Source organism: Pan paniscus, chromosome 12 (assembly GCF_029289425.2).
Source record: "Pan paniscus chromosome 12, NHGRI_mPanPan1-v2.0_pri, whole genome shotgun sequence".
NCBI classification, from domain to species: Eukaryota; Metazoa; Chordata; class Mammalia; order Primates; family Hominidae; genus Pan; species Pan paniscus.
The window spans coordinates 78,852,249-78,870,631 of NC_073261.2; the positions used below are offsets into that span (position 1 = coordinate 78,852,249).

General features: G+C 50.8%; 2 protein-coding genes across 2 annotated transcripts in view; one reads left to right on the forward strand and one right to left on the reverse strand.

Annotated features, from left to right (window-relative positions):
• The window catches only part of KCNK12 (potassium two pore domain channel subfamily K member 12), a 55,214-nt gene extending 37,193 nt beyond the window's left edge, over window positions 1–18,021 (forward strand). The window contains exon 2 of the mRNA XM_034953077.4: window positions 12,771–18,021. Coding sequence (XP_034808968.1) covers window positions 12,771–13,672 — 902 coding nt within the window. The 3' untranslated portion in view covers window positions 13,673–18,021. The remainder of the gene's footprint in view (window positions 1–12,770) is intronic.
• The window catches only part of MSH2 (mutS homolog 2), a 127,725-nt gene continuing 110,603 nt past the window's right edge, over window positions 1,262–18,383 (reverse strand). Inside the window, exon 17 of the mRNA XM_055108003.2 lies at window positions 1,262–1,533. Within this exon, the coding sequence (XP_054963978.1) occupies window positions 1,277–1,533 (257 nt within the window). The 3' untranslated portion in view covers window positions 1,262–1,276. The remainder of the gene's footprint in view (window positions 1,534–18,383) is intronic.

The window sequence follows — 18,383 nt, forward strand, 5'->3', positions numbered from 1 at the left end:
TTCTGGGCTGAGATGAGGGCTCTGCTCTTTCTGTGTGTGGGGGCGGGGGGGGGGGGGTTAGAAGGGGCAGTGATCTCATCCCTGGAAAGGATTAGTCATCAGGGAGACAGGGACAGATCTTGGGGTGGGGGGGGCTGGAGACGGGCTGTATGTAAATGAGTCATCTTCCCGCCAGCTCAGGGCCGAGCTTGACAGCTGCTCCCCAGGAGAGGTTGTTAAACGGGAGCTACCCGGAGGCAGGAGTGGTTAACCGGCTTTTAATAACTCATTTTGCTCAATGATTTCTGGTGAGGAGAGAAAACCTTAATCCCAGAGATAAAGCACAGAGTGGGGGGTGGTTGAAGTCAGCCCTGCTAGCAAGGAAGGCTGTGCCGAGGTACAAAGTCGATTCAAAGAAGTCACTTGCATTTGCTTCCAGTTAACCAAAACCTCTCTAATGTTAGAAGTCACTGGCCTGAGCCTGTGGGGTTCATCCTCTGTCCCTAGCTCCCCTACTCCTGCCACCTCAGCTGTCCCCGCATCCCATCTTGTTGTCATCAAATGAAGAAAGTCACCTCAAAGGCCCCCAGAGAACAAGACAAAAACAAGCAGAACAGGGGCAGAGGGCCATTTTCTCTGTGCCTGGCTGACTGGAGCCTCTCTGTCCGGATCACTGCGCACCCAATGCAAGAGGGGTGCACTGGATGCTCCCACCCCACACCTGGCTTCGGAGGGAAGAAAACCAAGAGCTTCTGTCCTCAGGGAGCAGTCCATCCAGCTCTGCAAATCAGACAAACCAGCAAGCGCCAACAAATAGAGCAGCCCACGGTCTCAGCTTTTCCACAACAGCCCCATTTTAAAATATCCCTCCCACACACACACACTCTCACTTTGGGGACTGGAAAAGATGGTGCCTAACCTCTAGCCGGGCCTCCTACCCAGCGTAGGGGCCAAAGCAGGAAGTGAGCCCAGAGGTGGGGAGATGGAGCCCCAGCGAGGTAGGAGAACGGGGAGCCAATGGTAGAGCCAGGCTTGACTGTGCCTACGGGGGCATTTCCCTGCCATGGAAATCCATATGTCGTGTCGTGATTTGCCCATTCCTTGCCTGCCTCACCTGAGCCACTTTGCTGTGAAATAAGGTCCATGCCTCACCCATCGTGCTTCCCAGCTAAGCTTGGTGCTTTTGGGGAGCTTACTATGTCCCGGGCACTGTGGGATGCATGTGGGAACTACATCCTCGTTTAATCTTCACAGTGACATTCAGAGGTAGGGCAGTGGGCCGGGCACAGTGGCGCACTCATGTAATCCCAGCACTTTGGGAGGCCAAGGTGGGCAGATCACCTGAGGTCAGGAGTTGGAGACCAGCCTGGCCAACATGGTAAAACCCCGTCTCTACTAAAAATACAAAAATTAGCCAGATGTGGTGGCACGCACCTGTAGTCCCAGCTACTTGGGAGGCTGTGGCAGGAGAATGGCTTGAACCTGGGAGGTGGAGGTTGCAGTGAGCCAAGATCGCACCACTGCACTCCAGCCTGGGCGACAGAGTGAGCCTGTCTCAAAAAAATAAAAAATAAATAAATAAGTAGGGCATTGGGCCATTTTTAGAGGGAGAAGCGAGGGTCCGAGAAGGTAAGGAATGTGTCCATGTCACCTCCTTGGCAGGTGGAGGCGCCAGAGCCTGAAACCACCGTCCCTGTTCCTAGTTCTGCTCTCAGCTCTCCGAGGGAGGCCCTTCCCAAGCCTGCAGGAGTTAAGACTTGCTGAGTTTGTCTTCTGAACATGAGGCTTACCAGATCCTAGAAGTTTCTACAGAGCAGGGCACAATGCCAGGTGCTAGGCTTGGATGCTGGCACCTAAAAGTGCCAGGCAATGCTCACTTCACAAAGCTCCTGTAGGGTCAACATGAGTCCCAGGTGGCTAGGAGGTGCTCCCAATGTTACCAGATGGAAGGCCTTGACTGTGAGTTGTCCAGGTTCTTGGCACGTTAAACAAAGAATAGAAAAACCCTTACAAAGCAACAAAAGAATAAAGCAATGAAAGACAAAGCAACAAAAGAACGGTTGCCAGGTGTGGTGGTGGGTGCCTGTAGTCCCAGCTACTCTGGAGGCTGAGGCAGGAGGATCACTTGAGCCCAGGGGGCAGAGGTTGCAGTGAACTAAGATCATACCACTGCACTCCAGCCTGGGTGACAGAGCAAGATCCTGTCTCAAAGAATAAACTTTAAAAAAAGAAAAAAAAAAAAGCAGTAATAAAAGCACAGATTTATTGAGGCAAAAGTACATTCCACAAAGTGGGAGCCTCAAGCAGGTGGCCCAAGAGCCTCTCTACTGCAGTGCTCCCCAGGGTTTGTTTTTTTTTTATGCTATTTACAAATTTGTTTGTTTGCTTATTGTTACTAGAATGTGTGCTCCAGGATAGTCAATGTTGTCTGTTTTGTTTAAAGCTGTATCCCTAATGCCTATGACAGCCTGCTACATCGTGTGCAAATAAATGTTTGTTGAATGAATGAATATTGTTTTTTGTTTTTTGGGGTTTTTTTTGAGACGGAGTCTCGCTTTGTCACCCAGGCTGGAGTGCAGTGACGTGATCTCAGCTCACTGCAACCTCTGCCTCTCCCCAGGGTTTTTATAAAGCTAAAAGAATTTGCTAGCACCCCTAGGTGCCCTTTAGAGGCCTAGGGTTAGTTACACCCCATGAAGGACTGGCCCGTGACCAATCAGAGGCTGAAGTGACAGCTTGGCCCACAATCAATCAGAGGCTGAAGTGGAAACTTCTGTCTTATCACAGGAGTGAGGATGTGGCCTATGTGCTGCCTAATCTTGCCTAGAACTGGCTGCACCCACTGTTCTTACGCCTTAACCTTTGGTTACCCCAATTCCCTCTTCTCCTGCCTCACCAGCATTGTCCCTTGCCTTCTTCCACAGATTCCCCTGCTCCATCAGCCAGAGTCACTGGACATTTCCTATGGGCCAGGCTTACACCAGCAGGCTGAACCCCCTCACCCTGCCCAGTGGCCCTGGGCACTGCACTGTCCCAGCAGGGGATGCCTTTCCCAAGCCTAGGCCTCTGCTCCCTGTCAATCTCTTGAAATCCCACCTAATCTTTTTTTTTTTTTAAACAGGGTCTTGCTCTGTCACCCAGGCTGGAGTGCAAGTGTGCAGTCATGGCTCACTGCAGCCTTGACCTCCAGGGCTCAAGCCATCCTCTCACTTCAGCCTCCTGAGTAGCTAGGACCACAGGCACACGCCACCACACCCAGCTGATTTTCAAATTTTTTGTAGAAATGGGGTCCCACTATGTTGCCCAGGCTGGTCTTGAACTCCTGGGCTCAAGCGATCCAACCGCCTCAGCCTCCTAAAGTGCTGGGATTACAGGTGCGAGCCACCGTGCCCGGCCCCACCCAATTGTTAAGACTGAACACAAATATCTCTTCTTCCATATGTCTTTCCTAATCATTCCACCAGGAAGGCCTCAGTTCTGATGTTGACCTAAACTGGTCTGGATGCACCCGGGGATTGGGGATTATTTTCAGTTCCCCAGGTGATTCTGTTGTGCAGCCAGAATTGAGAATTGCTGCTCTTGCCAAAAGCAACCTACCTCTCCTTCTTCCAAACTCTTGTACATTTGCTGCTTTATCACATTGCAAGCTCCTTCCTCTAGTTTCAAATCTCTGCCATGTGCTTGCTTTGTGATCTTGGGCAAGTTACTGAACTTCAATGTCTTTATCTGTTAAATGCAACTCAGTTTACTAATCTCACAACTGGGGACAATAATCATCCCCACTATAGTTCATCAAATCTAAGACACTATTGGTTATGAACACACCATCATGGTACGTACCATTAGGAATTTAAAATACTGCCAAATAAACTATCAGGCCATTGACTGTAAGATGCACGATTTTAGAGATGTTAACATGAGAGGAAAAAAGCTGTGACTTGGAATCAATGAAAACATGGAGCCTCATGCAGTTGTTGTGAGGATTAAATGAAGTGATACGCGTGCAGCACTTGGCACGGTGCGTGGAAATAGTGAGGCTTGATACACAGCAGCAGTTATTATACCCTCCGCATTTTCGGTCCTCAATAGTGACTTCTCCAGCCATTCTTTTAGCACCAGCTCTCCCAAAAGGTTCAGGGCTTGTCCACGGTGGTCGGTTGTCCTCCCCGGGGGTGTGACATGGAGATGGCTGACATGTGCAGCCCTGAGGTACCAGGGGTGGGGCACATGTCCCAGGGAAGTCTTTGGCCCAGTGCCCTCTCAAGTGTCCAGTCCTCCCCCATTGAGTCTGGCCAGAAGCTCCCTCCTATTCCCAGAGAGGCGATGTCGCAGTTCCAGCCACAGAGCAGGCTGTTGGCAGCCCCGCCCTCCATCCCACAGCCCTCCCCCATCTCCCACTCCTCCCTGTTCAGAGAGAGAGGGACATGGGGAGGCCTGGCCGCTGGCCTGGCTGGGCAGGGCTCAGCCTTGTGTGAGCCTTGGGTTCCTTGATTAAAGTGAGGCTCTTAATCCCAACACTGGCCAGTCAGGAAGGATCAAATGAGATGGGAATATTGGGAGAAGCTTCTCAGAGGAGTGTACCAAGCTGACAAGTGGAGTCATGAGTAGGGTTGCCAGGTTTAGGAAATAAAAAGACAGCATGCCCAGTGAAATTTGAATTTCAGATAATCAACTATATTTTAGTATAAGTATGTCCTATGCAATATTTGGGACATACTTATACTTAAAAAATGATTTCTTGTTTACCCAAGTCATATTTAACTGGGTGTTCTGTATTTTACCTGGCAACCCTAATGAGCCATGGGCCATGCCCAGTATTTCTGAGTCTTTTTCCATCCCTGCCCACTGAGTCCACGCCTCAGCCTTCCCATGGTTTCTCTGTAGTCATGAAAATGCTCTGCACTGATTGACTTAGGTCTACCCATTCTTGAGCCAGTCATGGTAAGGAACTGGATTATCCTGATTGGCCTAGACTAATAGAGCCCATTCCTGGAGTTCAGTCTGTTCTCCAAGTAGCCTGGCTGCTACTCAATATAGTACAGGTTGGGAGAATGATTGGCAAGGAGAGAGCTGCAGTGCCCACCACAAAAATTTTAGGTCAATGGAAATTTAAATCAAAATATTTGTAGTTGGACAGATTCCAACCAATAGGGTCATCTGGAATACCTTATTAACATTATTTCTTAAAGGAATGGCATTCTTAAAGGAATATTCCATTTACATCAGATTTATCTGGAGACATTTGTTAAAATGAAATTCCTGGGCCCATTTTCTGACCCACTAAATAAACCTCTGAGCGGGACCTCCCATGGAATCTGCATTTTAATCATGTGTCCCAGTTGCTTGGAACAGCCCTGGTTTATACATGCTGTCCTGGGGTAATTACTAGTAGAGCCACTTTCACTCTCAGAAGTATCCCAGATTGGACTGTACAGTACGTTTTATTTCCCTCTCTCACAGTTGACAGTGCAGAGCCCAGCAGGAAAAGTTTCCAGCGGGTAATGAGTCAAGACTTCCCATCTGTCTGGCAAGTGGAAAGGGCATGGGCTTCAGGGCCAGCTCAGCCACGTACAAACTAACTTCAGTGAATGCTTCCCCTCCCTCAGCCCATTTCCTTGCCTGCATTTTTGGGCGTAATAGTGCCTCCCTCACAGGGTGGCTGGGGGCCTGGATGGGAGGAGTGTGTCAAGGGCCCAACCGAGGCTGCCGCCCAGGGCTGCACGATACAGATCAGTGCTGGCCTCTCCATCTCACTTCCATGCTCTCTGAGCTGAACTCCGAAGGCCCCATCACCAGGGCCCCATTTGCGAAGGCGGCACCAGACAGGCTGTGGGAACGAGCTTCACAGCTTTTGTCAAAGTGGCATAATAAAGCCCCCAAGTGTCTGCTCTTTGCAAACTGGGATGGCAGATCAATTGTGGCATAAACAAAATAGCAGGCTTGGTGCGAACCCAGGGACAGATCACGCCTCTGCAGGGTGTGATTGAGGGGGAGGAGGAGATTCTCAGGGTGGCTGGGTTTGCCTTTTCTCTGGCTGAAGCTTTGAGGCCCCTCTCCGGAGCAGCTTGGCTCCCCACAAATTGCAAGAGCTTGGGAGACTGCTTCTCTACTCTGGGAGGCAACTGGCTAGGCAGTGGCACAAGCATAGGCCCCAGTGCCCTCAGCAGGAAGCCTGTCCCAGGGTCTCAGCACCCCCCCAGAGCTCTGAACCTACTGACCTTGATGCGGAAGAAGGATGGACCATCCTCCACCCCCACCTTGTCTCCCAGGCTGAGCTGAGTGTGCTCTGTAGGAAAGCGAAGGGCAGTAAAGCAGGCACAGAGAGACCTCAGGAACAGGACAGTAAGGACGCTTTCACTGGTTGCCCTGTGCGCTGTCGGAGACCCTTCTGCCTCACCTGTCCCTTCATTCTGGGCAGATGGTGTTAACACAGCTAGTCTAGTATTTAGCATCATTTGGGGCCTGCAGCACTCCCTAGCTAAGTTGTTATGCTGAATGCAAGCTGAACCAGGGCCGTAAGAAGACCCCAGGACAAGTTCTGGCCCAGACTATATGTGCCCTGTCCCAGAGGTGAGCCTGCTGGCAGCAAAGGGGGTAGGATCTGTACAAAACTGCTAAGAAACCCAGTGAGGGGCCTCTAGGAAGGCAGCCTAGAGACTGAGGACAGGAACTGCATCTGTCTGGTTTTCCACCATATTCCTGAGCCTTGCATGATACTGCCAACCTGATGCTGTCCACAGTAAACGTTTGCTGAAGGAATGAATAGGTGGATGTTGGTCTTACCAGCTTCATGTCTGGTGTTGGTTGCCTTGCTGAGGCCCTCGGATAAAGCCACACCCTTGTGAGGAGGGAGCATGAGGCCGGTCACATTCTAGGTTTGGTCATCCAGGAAAAAGGCAGATCCTCAACTGGAAACCCAAACTCCAATAGATGGCCTTGGGCAGAAGCCAGGAGTCCAGACATGGAAGAGTTTGGAGGAGTCAGAAGAGGCCCCCAGAGAGTGGAGGAGATGGCCTTGGCCTCACGAGAGTAGGTCAGGCAGGGCAGGCCTGTGGGGGGCCTCAAGAGGCCAATGAGTACCCCAGCTGTGGTCAGCCAGGCAGACTGTCACCCAGAAGCAGCAGTCTCCTCTGCACCTCATTCCTCGCACTTTCCTCAAGCCCTGGGTCAAGTCTTATGTAAATAGCCCAGCTTGTCTGAGCTGTGCCACGGGGAGGTTATGAGTCTACCTTGGCAGACTCTTTAGGGGATAGGCCATGGCCCCTCTCCCCTGTGAAGGGGGCAGCAATGATCAGTAGAAAGGGGGCCAGAGAGGACAGAGGACTCTTAAGGATGGGAGTCACAACTCTGAGCAGCAGCCACTCTCCCACGAAGAAGCTCCCCTGGCTGTGGTCCTGGAGGACTGCAATTTGGTTTCTTAAGAAAAATGGAGCTTCCTTGGTGCCCTCAGAATACAGTCTAATGTGGTGGAAAGAGCATGAACTTTAGGTGCTAGCACACCTGGGTTTCAGTCTCGGCTCCACCATTTCCAAGCTGTGGGGACTTCGCAACTGCTTTTCACCCTTTAACCTGCAGTTTCTGCATCTGTTGAATGGAGCTGTTCTCCCCCACAGGTTGTCATGATGACATGCGATGATGCAGGCAGGGCCAGCACTGTTAGGTGGTGGCTTTCACCACAATGAAGAGAAAATCCAGGTGGAACCAGTTTATTAAATGGGCCGACACTGGAAATGGCTTTGTCTCATCTATTGTCTTTAAGAACTCCCTTTTAGATTCCTTAACATCTTGGGTAGATGCTAGAGTTATCCAAATAGTTTTTATGTCTTTTTGTGTTTTGGGGTTTTTGTTTGTTTTTGAGACGGAGTTTCGCTCTGTCGCCCAGGCTGGAAGGCAGTGGCGCGATCTTGGCTCACTGCAACCTCTGCCTCCCGGATTCAAGCGATTCTCCTGCCTCAGCCTCCCAAGTAGCTGGGATTACAAGCGCACTCCACTATGCCCGGCTAATTTTTGTATTTTTAGTATAAACGGAGTTTCGCCAAGTTGCCCAGGCTGGTCTCGAACTCCTGGCCTCAAGTGATGCACCCACCTTGGCCTCCCAAAGTGCTGGGGATTACAGGCGTGAGCCACCAGGCTCAGCCAGTTTCTTTGTTTCTTTTCTTTCTTTTTTCTTTTTTTTTTTTTTTTTTTGAGGGAGTCTCACGCTATTGCCCAGGCTGGAGTGCAGTGGTGCAATCTCGGCTCACTGCAAGCTCCGCCTCCTGGGTTCACGCGATTCTCCTGCCTCAGCCTCCCAAGTAACTGGGACTACAGGCACCCGCCACCACACCTGGCTAATTTTTTTTTTTTTTTTGTATTTTTAGGAGAGACGGGGTTTTTGCATATTGGTCAGGCTGGTCTTGAACTCCTGACCTCAAGTGACCTGCCCACCTTGGCCTCCCAAAGTGCTGGGATTACAGGCATGAGCCATCACGCCCGGCCTCTTTTGTTGTTGTTGTTGTTGTTAATTAAGTACCAGTTTTAAGATTGAGACTCGTTCTCAGTTGTTTAATCAAATCTTCAAATTCACTTCTAATCAGAGCTTATTTAGCCTCCCCCTCTAGCTCTGGGCTGACACATGGCTCAGGGGACCCGCAGTGGATGGGGCATGGGGGTGATCTTACATCACTGGAGCCACTATCATTCCTTCTTAACTTTTGCTGGTGGGGCTGCAAGGCTCCCTGTTAGAACAGGCATATGTGCTTTCATGGCATCTATTTATGGGTCCTTGGGAGCCCTGCACAGGGACCACTCCTTGCCCCATTCCCTGAGTGGGCACTGCCCTCTCCATCCCTCCTCCTGTGACTCCCTCTCATGCTGTCCCCAGCCCTCTGCCCCTCAGCCTCTTCTTCCTAGGGCCCCATTGCTCCAGCAGGCAGCCCTCTTGAGCAGTCTCTTCAGATCTCTTCCTTTCAGTATCCACTTGTCACCCTCTGGTGACCCATGTCACCCTCACATCTCCTGATGCAGCAAGCCCTCGAAGTACAGATGGCCCCCGTGACTGCCCTCTTCCTCCCCTGCCTGTGGGGGCTGCCCCAGTCAGCCTCCCACCCAGAGAACTCTCCAGCACAGCTCTGGACTCCAGGGGACACTGCCGGGTTCTCCCAGAACCCTCACCATGCTCCACTCTGGGTAGGCCTGTGAGCGGCTGTGCCCAGCCAGCTAGGAAGTGAGCTGCCGGGCTCTTCTCTTGCTGACACTCCATAAGTCCTCTTGACCTTCCCTGCTCCAACCATCCCCTGGCCTGGGGGTGAGTGAAAGAATCCACAGCACTCTCCACTGCCACAACAACTACCCATAACAACTTCCCAACTGATGGAAGATCCCATCAATCCCCAGCCTTTCCGTACAGCCTGGAGGTGGGGGTGTGGGGGGTTGCTAGCCCCAGACCTGTTTTGCTGTTTTATTAAGTCCAGCATGGATGTGTCTGGAACTTCTCTTTAGAATGGGGAGAAATGTACACATACTGTTCTCAGCTTTGAGGCTTTAGCTGAAAAATCCAATTCAATATTTTCTTAGTTAGACAAAGTATTGGTTTTCCAGGCCCAGGATTTTCAATTACCTTAGGAATTTAACAGAGTTATCCTTCTATAAGAGACTTTGTTTTCCCTCAGTGAGTAGATGCAGTGTTCTGTATACTGGTCTATGCACCAGGCTTGAAGCCAGGACAAAGAGGTGGGAGTCTGTCCCCAACATGCAGGTCACAGCCCCTCAGCCCCTACTCCCTCACCTATACAGTGATGGATACGTCAGGATTGGGTATCTGAGAGTTCTAACAGTCTAGAAATTTAAAATTTTTTTCTCACTATGAGTACAAAAAAACTCACAAAACATACAATTTAACAAATTATTACACAGCTAACACACATGTAACTACCACCCAGGTCAACAAAAACATTTCTAGCACCCCAGAGGTCCCCTATGTCCCCTCTCAGCTACTACCCCCTGCCATGCTCTAGAGGAAATCCCAATTCTGACTTCTATCAAAATTACTTCCTTGCTTTCCCTTATAATTTTACCAACCATGCATGCATCCCTAAAAAAGGCTGTAGTTTGGCCTGATTTTGAATTTTATGTTAATGGAATAATGCAGAATGTATTATTTTGTGTCCAGCTTATTTTGTTCCACATTCTTTTTGTGAGATTTATCCATGTTGTTTCAAGTAGCTATGGTTCATGCTTTTTAATTGCTGTATAGTTTTCCTTTTTATGAATAGACAATCATTTAGTTGTGTTGTTAGACATTTAGGTTACTGGTCTAAAACGTTTTATAAATATACACATATAATCCCACTCCACTTATAGCCATGTAAATTCAGAGCTGATTTCTTTATAAACTCAAGAACTTGAGTGTGGCTTTAAAATGTAGCAAAATCCCTCTATCAAGTTCTTGGTTACACAGCTATTTTGGTTTTTTTCACTTTCTGTAAATCTAGGGACATAATCCATCTTCCTCAACGTGGGTAACATCGTAAGATTTTCCCCTAACCTGAGTCATTAAGCGTAAGATCAACACCATACTCGGGCAACTGGGCATTTCCTTCAGACAGTCTAGAAAATGATTGTTAGCACAAAGGCTTAAGGAATGTACTCTGAAAGTATTACAAGAAATATTTTCTATAGTCTGTTTAGGAAACTAGTAAGCCACATAGGACAAACTCTTCTCCACTTTCCCAGGGCTGGCCCCACCCCACTGGCAGGGCACAGGTAGCCCTTCTGCCATAGGGCACAAATTAAACAGGGACGCCCCTGATCGCTGCCAGAGTTGCTGAACGGTATCATGGTGCTGCTCAGACAAATGATCCATTTTTTCAGCTCAGACTCCAAGCAGTGAGTGAATCTTTCCACCAAGAGATGAAACCTCCTCCCATAACCAGAGTCAGGCAACCACGGGTCCCACAGACCACAGCCAGCACTGGGCAGGGAGCTCAGTCGAGAGGCAGAGCTGCCACTCTGCACTGCCCTGGATGGCATGGGCGAGCACACTGGCAGGCAGCCACACCTTCTGCAGAAATCAATTGATAAAGACACCCTTAAAGCCTGTGCTTTGAACAAGTGGTAAGTTAACAACGATAAGGGCCTGAAGCAATACGCAGTTGTGTAGACCTCCCAGAACAAAGCAATTTGATATACCAGCAGCACAGGACCCAGCTGGGCCAGAGCCTTTCTTTGGCCACAAGTGTGAGCAAGGATGATTGATGGTGATCCTTGGTTGAGAAGGAGCCGGCACCCAATGGCAGAGCCATGCTCAGTCTCTGAAGGGTGTGGGTGGCCTACTCTCAAACAATCCTTTTGTCAGCCTCACAAGGCTCTTTTCAGAGACCATTAACTCTAGCTACCTGGTTGCACTCTACCTGGTCCCAGAGTGAACAATCCCAATTAAGGCAAAGCCCTATGGAATGCTTCCCTAACAAGGCTGTCTGCCCAGGTGTACTACAGGTTACATTTAAAAACCAGGCTTTCGGAGAAAAACTCATAGTCAACAGTTGTTCAGCTCGGATTCATTCACAATTCCAAATAACTTGAGGAAAGAAGAGGAGCTGCAGTTGACTTTTGAGCATTGACACTTAATTTTGGGGTCCTTTAGTTAGTAGGCAGAGTTGGTAAACTGATTTTTTTTTTAATAACAGGGAGGGACCGAAAATCTATGGCACACTTGGGAAAAAAAATTGGGCACATATGACAACTCTTTAAAAACTGCCCTTTAAACAGAAAAGTCTGCTATTCTAGTATGGAAGACTTTGGAGTCATCTGGGAATTGATTTGAAATGCACATTCTCTTGTCACCCCATATTCACACTGTAAGAACTAGGGAAGTGACGGACTACCCACTTGGCCTTAGGCCCAATTCCAGAGGCATGAAATGTTGGCAGACTAAGAAAATATGGTCCTTTTTCTGCCGCTAGAAAAAATAACAAAGAATTCACTGGACATGGTGGCATACACCTGCAGTCCTATCACTTGGGAGGCTGAGGTGGAAAGATCACTTGGGCCCAGGAGTTTAAAGCTGCAGTGAGCTATGATTGTACCACTGCATCCAGCCTGGGTGACAAAGAACCTATCCCCCCAAAAAAGAAAATATGATCCTTTGACCAAAGGCCTTTTCGAAGTGCCTGTAAAGTGAAAATTAGTCACAGCACTAAGATTACTTGGCTTTTTTCACCATTCTCAAGTAGGCAGTGGAGTTTCCAAGTAACAAGACTGGTATAAAAAGTGCACAAGCACATAAGAAGCTAGATATCTTTGAAGAGATCTATGTTGGTTTTGATTTCTAATGTAAATATTTGTAATTCACCCAACAAAACTCACCTAGACTAGTATATTAATGTATTTATGAACTAAAATAAAGATGACAGTTTTTAAAAAAAAATTTGGAGGAGTGGGAGAGCAGGTGTCCCTTGTTGGCTTTGTGTGTAGCTCAGTGGTTTGCACCTGTGCAGCAGTGGTTTCTATTTTTTGTGTCATCATGGGTCCTTCCTAGTGACTACCTGCCCCAACCACTTGGGTTTATAGGTCCCCAAGATGAAGGGCCATGTCTCCTCCATCAGTTTAGGGGCTGCCAAGATCAGGAACCCTATTAAGTGCCACCAAGGGAGATAAATGACTAAGTGCTGTTTTTCCTCCACCTGAGTGGTGCCACTCGAGATAGGAGCCGCGCAAGCACCTGCATGCCCCCGCCCCCACACCCCCCACCCTCGCCCAGTGAGGACCACCTGCGCGGCCAGGACCGCGCTGACCCTGCCCTGTCTCCACAGGTTTCGGCATGACCACCCCCGCGACGGTGGGCGGGAAGGCCTTCCTCATCGCCTACGGGCTGTTCGGCTGCGCTGGGACCATCCTGTTCTTCAACCTCTTCCTGGAGCGCATCATCTCGCTGCTGGCCTTCATCATGCGCGCCTGCCGGGAGCGCCAACTGCGCCGCAGCGGCCTGCTGCCCGCCACCTTCCGCCGCGGCTCCGCGCTCTCGGAGGCCGACAGCCTGGCGGGCTGGAAGCCCTCGGTGTACCACGTGCTGCTCATCCTGGGCCTGTTCGCCGTGCTGCTGTCCTGCTGCGCCTCGGCCATGTACACCAGCGTGGAGGGCTGGGACTACGTGGACTCGCTCTACTTCTGCTTCGTCACCTTCAGCACCATCGGCTTCGGGGACCTGGTGAGCAGCCAGCACGCCGCCTACCGGAACCAGGGGCTCTACCGCCTGGGCAACTTCCTCTTCATCCTGCTCGGCGTGTGCTGCATTTACTCGCTCTTCAACGTCATCTCCATCCTCATCAAGCAGGTGCTCAACTGGATGCTGCGCAAGCTGAGCTGCCGCTGCTGCGCGCGCTGCTGCCCGGCTCCTGGCGCGCCCCTGGCCCGGCGCAATGCCATCACCCCGGGCTCCCGGCTGCGCCGCCGCCTGGCCGCGCTCGGCGCCGACCCCGCGGCCCGCGACAGCGACGCCGAGGGCCGCCGCCTCTCGGGCGAGCTCATCTCCATGCGCGACCTCACGGCCTCCAACAAGGTGTCGCTGGCGCTGCTGCAGAAGCAGCTGTCGGAGACGGCCAACGGCTACCCGCGCAGCGTGTGCGTCAACACGCGCCAGAACGGCTTCTCGGGCGGCGTGGGCGCGCTGGGCATCATGAACAACCGGCTGGCCGAGACCAGCGCCTCCAGGTAGACCGCCCGCCCGCCCGCGCCGGGGACCCTCTCCAGGCCGCGGGGCCGCCGGGCGTGGTTTGCTTCTCTTCTCTCAGTCACTGCTGGCGCTTTCTTAATCTTTATCCAATAAAATGAAACAAAAAAAATTTTTTTAAAGAAATACTATTTGGCCAGGCCTGATGTTATCAAGGGCAGGTTTTGGGGATGCCTGTGTTCCTTGTGAGTCCCCTCTTGGAGAACCGTGGCCCCCAGCAGATTCTCCTTCAGGGAGAGAAAACGTGGCCCCCCAGGCCCACACCCAGGGCATACCGCAGCGAGGAGGGTTTTGCAGACTGGCACTAAACCCCGTCCCCATGCACAGAAGCAGCCGGCAACCCCAAAGCATATGGTGCAACTTTTCGTGGCTCTGAATTACCTCCTCAGCATTTAGAATCCTGGCCCAGCCTAGCAGCTTCCTTCTGGTCGTCAGAAGTGATATAGTCACAGTTTTGACAGGTGGGGGTTGGGACAGCCATATGTTGCCTCCCCGTGTATATATATAGAACAGCCACTACACACAGAGAATGGTGTAGTATTATGCAATGAGATGAAACATAGCACCAACTTGCGGACTGTGGCATTTCCCCCAGATCTGGAAATTGCAGTGGTGAGGGGCTTAGCTGGCCTTTCTCAGCTCAGAGTTAGTCCATTTAGCACAGAGCACAGGGCAGCTACTTCTAATGGTGGGCGGTCCAGGGCACCTGTGAGGAGGGGAGTGCTGAGGCTGCAGGAGCCCTGCTGGGCTTTTAGCTGGCTGATCTCCAGGCTCGGATCGGCAGATCTTGATCGGCAGATCTTGAATCCCCCAACCGTCCTTTCTTTCACAAGCTCATCCACAGCAGTGCTTTTCAATATTAACCAGGAATATCTGAGTCTTCTCAGACAAGATATTTATTTGTTGGTGTGGATTTTTTTTTTCTTAACTACTGTTGATCAGTTCAACTTTTCCCCCTTTAAGAGATCATGGGGTTGCCGGGCGCAGCCCTCCAGCTTCTCCTCCTCCTCCTCTGAAGGAGGCACCTCTGCCAGCTGCGTCCTTGGGAACCAGGGCCTGCAGCACCAGGAACCCAAAAGAAGCCATCTTGCAAATGTCAGGGTATTTGGCTCCAGAGGCCATGATGTGTTTGGGGTCAGGAAAGATAGAATCCCTTTCTAAATATTGTTTATCAAGAGGATTTGTCTTCTCCATGCACAGCCTATTTGAGGCAGAGGGAGGTAGCTGGTGAAACTGGTGGATGGAAGTAATGTTAGGATTACAGTTTTGCTCTCAGGCTGAGGGACAGATTCTCCCAGACTTGCCTTCTGCAGCATAGGGGGTCCCTGACCTGGAGGAAGGCCAGATACCCAGGCTTCATTGAAAGGATGGTGGTCTGGGGGTGTAAACGAACACTCTCTCTGCCCATTTTTCTCATATATGATGAGGGCAAGAACAGGTGCCAGAGTTTATACAGGCACGGCGTGACCCACCAGTATGCACAGCTTCTGATAGGAAGTCTTAGAAAAGCACCGCCTTACCGCCTCCAGCTCGAGCCATGCTGTGAAATCTCTCTCCCTGGCAAATGTGCCTGGAACACACACACACACACACAAACATGCACGCATGCGCTCACGCACCCAGCATTAGAGTCAAACTTGAATGTCAAACTCTTCTTTCCCCTTCTAGTTCATGGCAGGAAGGGAAAGCTTACCTGAGATCTCAGTGACTCTCCAGCTATTTTGGGTAATTTCTGATTTGAGTTGGGATTGGTTTTTAAACACAGGCCCTAATCTGGGGTGAAGCCAGTGAAGCAGCGCTGGCCAGGAGAGAGGTCAGTCTTGCTAAATCCTGAAGGTGGGTTCCTGTGAAAACCATGCTTTCAGGATTCACTGTGACTGTCAGGCCAGCCCAGTGAGTGCCCCCCATCCAAGCTATGGTTGCAGTCACAGTGAAGGGATTGCCCACGCAGGGGCACACGTGTTCTCTAGGGCAGGGCCCTCTGACAGGACCTGGATATAAAATCCACATTTATCCCTTTAAAAAAGGGAACGATTAAAAGGCATCCAATTAGAGGTGTTACCTAGGCAACAGGAAATAACTTGGGGATCAGAGCCATCCAGAGAGGGAAGAAGAGATCCCCATGATAGAGGCATCTAGACAGTGAGGACTTGATCTGCAGGCAAAATAACAGCCTACCCACAGGAAGTGAGCCCCAGCAACAGTACAGCAGCCTAAAACCCAGGCATCAAGACTGTGTGAGCTAGACAGGTCTAAAGAAACCTCCAGGCAATCCCCCGCCCAGCGTGCAGGACTACACAGAATCCTGGTCTCCATGGGAGGAACCAGGACCCACCTCCAGAGAAGAAAAACTCAAAACGTTTCTTGGCAGTCTTCTCTGTTGGCGGTGCTTCCTAGACTCTATCCTAAGTTGCTTATGCTGCAGCCTCAGCTGTTTTTACTTGTTTTCCTATGCTTTGGTTTTGGAAAGAGGCAATTGGAGGCAGCTTGAGCAATCTTCTAAAGGAATCGTAAGCATGGTTTCAAGGGGCAGGAAAATGAGACCCTTCCTCTTCTCACCTCCCAACTTCTCAGAGAAACGCCAGTCCTCCAAGGTACAGTGGCAGCTCAGGATCCAGTGGCACATGTGTATTTTTGCCTATGTTCCCCTGTCCCCATCCCCCAATCCAGTCTCAGTCACACTGCCATGATACATCACACCATCATCCTTCATCTCAGGCCAAAGGGCTCAGCGCCCCAGACGCCAGGGACTGCTTCCCTGAAGCAGGGATGTGGTTCTCCCATCATTTCAGGAACAGTGACATTGATAGGGATGCCTTTCTTTGGTGCAGGTTCTTCTGAACCTCAGGCCAAGAAAGAGCTCCATTCCCTCAGATGCTGTGGCCTCTCTCACTGTCTTGGGGGTCTCCAGTTTGCCCACGACTGGTAGCTCACTGTAGCCTACAATTTCCTCACGCTCCAGGAGTTGCTTCCTAACCTTAGGCCTGGACTTACCCATCATGCCGGTGCTGTGGGGCTCCCTTAAAGTTTGAATGAACTCCAAGAGGCCCTCACCATATGGCTGTGGCCACAGAGAATCCAGAGTCTTGGCTAGCAGCCTTCTCAGAGCTGAGCAGAAAGGTAAAGAAGCCACCCTGGGTGTCCTAGCTTGCTAAAGCCAGGTGGTCAGGCCTTTGTGTCCTCTGAATGAAGCAGTGCCTCCAGGCCTGGAGAAGGCATCAGAAGGCTTAGGCAATCTCAGGCTCTCATTTTGTGGAAAATGCCAGACAGCCCTGGGCATTTGCACAGCATCATGCATATATGTATATATATATATACACACACACACATACACACCAGCCTTACAAAGAGCTACTAACCCTTTTCCCCAAGGAAAAGTCTCAGTCTGGGCCACTTTAAGAAGAAAGATTTCCCATTTTTAACTCTCTAGAGATATACCAGGGCCTGGAAAATCCCTCTCTGCCTTGGGGGAGTTTTATGTACAATTTGCATGTATTCAGGTTTCACACAGAAGCCAGCATCCAAACCCAAGCCAAACCCTGGAAAATAGCTGCTAAATTGACCCAGGATCCTCCGTCCTTCAGACAGGCCTCCCAGCAGACCCCCTCTTCCTGTGGGCTCTGGGGTGAGGGGTGACTGAGCCCTCATGGCCAAAGGAGAAGCTTCTGGGGAACTGAGGCAGACGGCAGCCCAGTCAGGCAGAGACCATAGGAGCGACGGGCCCTGTGGTTCGATCTTACTGTAACTTTTTACATTCTTAAAAAACAAAAAGCACAATTCCACATGCACACTGTCTGGAAAGCACAGCCAGACAGCCAGCCTAGGGCACTTCGGAGTCCAGAAGAGGCGCTGGGGCTTTATCTGTTGCAGGGTTCTTGTATTGTTGTATAATGTGCTGGTGGTGACTCAAGGCTCCTCACTTTGTAGGGTGGAGAGGGAGGGAGGGAGGGCCTGCTGAGGCCATTCCTGACCCCCAGGGTGGGCTCATCAGCATGGACTTGGGGCCTGGACTCTTGCCCCTGAAGCAGCTCTGGCACTTTCAGGCACCCCAGAGCACAATTGCTACACCTTCCACGCTAGTCTCATGCATTGAGGATTTCTGCACTCGGACCTGGCCCCAAACCCTCTTCCCCTTCCCCTTCTTCCCTAAGGAAGCTCCCCCTTGCTTTACAAATCATTTTTAATGCTATCTGTTCTCTCAGGAGGGGGCTAGAGCATGCGGGACAAGCCTGCAGGGTTTCTCAAACAATACATCTATTTTTCTGAGCAGCATTCCAAGAGAGGACTTGAAGGGTGTTTAAATTAACGATGAATAAAATGCAGCCTGCCACCCCTCTGAGCTGTTTGCTTTCTGTCTGTCAGAGCCGCCTGCCTCCCCATCTTCCAGTTCACACCTCCTCTCAGGAGGGCCCGGGGGACTTCAGCTGTTAGGATGGGGCCCAGTGGCAGCATCACTGAGAAGTTGCTCTACAAAACAACAGTGAAACAGAGCCCAGGGCACCAAGGGACCTCCTGGGCAGCTTGGCCAGGCTGGGCCAAGGCTGGGGGACTGGGAGATGGACCCAACCTGGCTGTGCCCGAGGCTCTCCAAATGGAGCTTTAAAGGATCCCGAGGCCCGGGCCGTACTCCCAGGAGTCTGATTTCACTGGTCTAAGGAGCAACTCAGGCCAGCCCTGGAATTTTTTGGGGGGATTC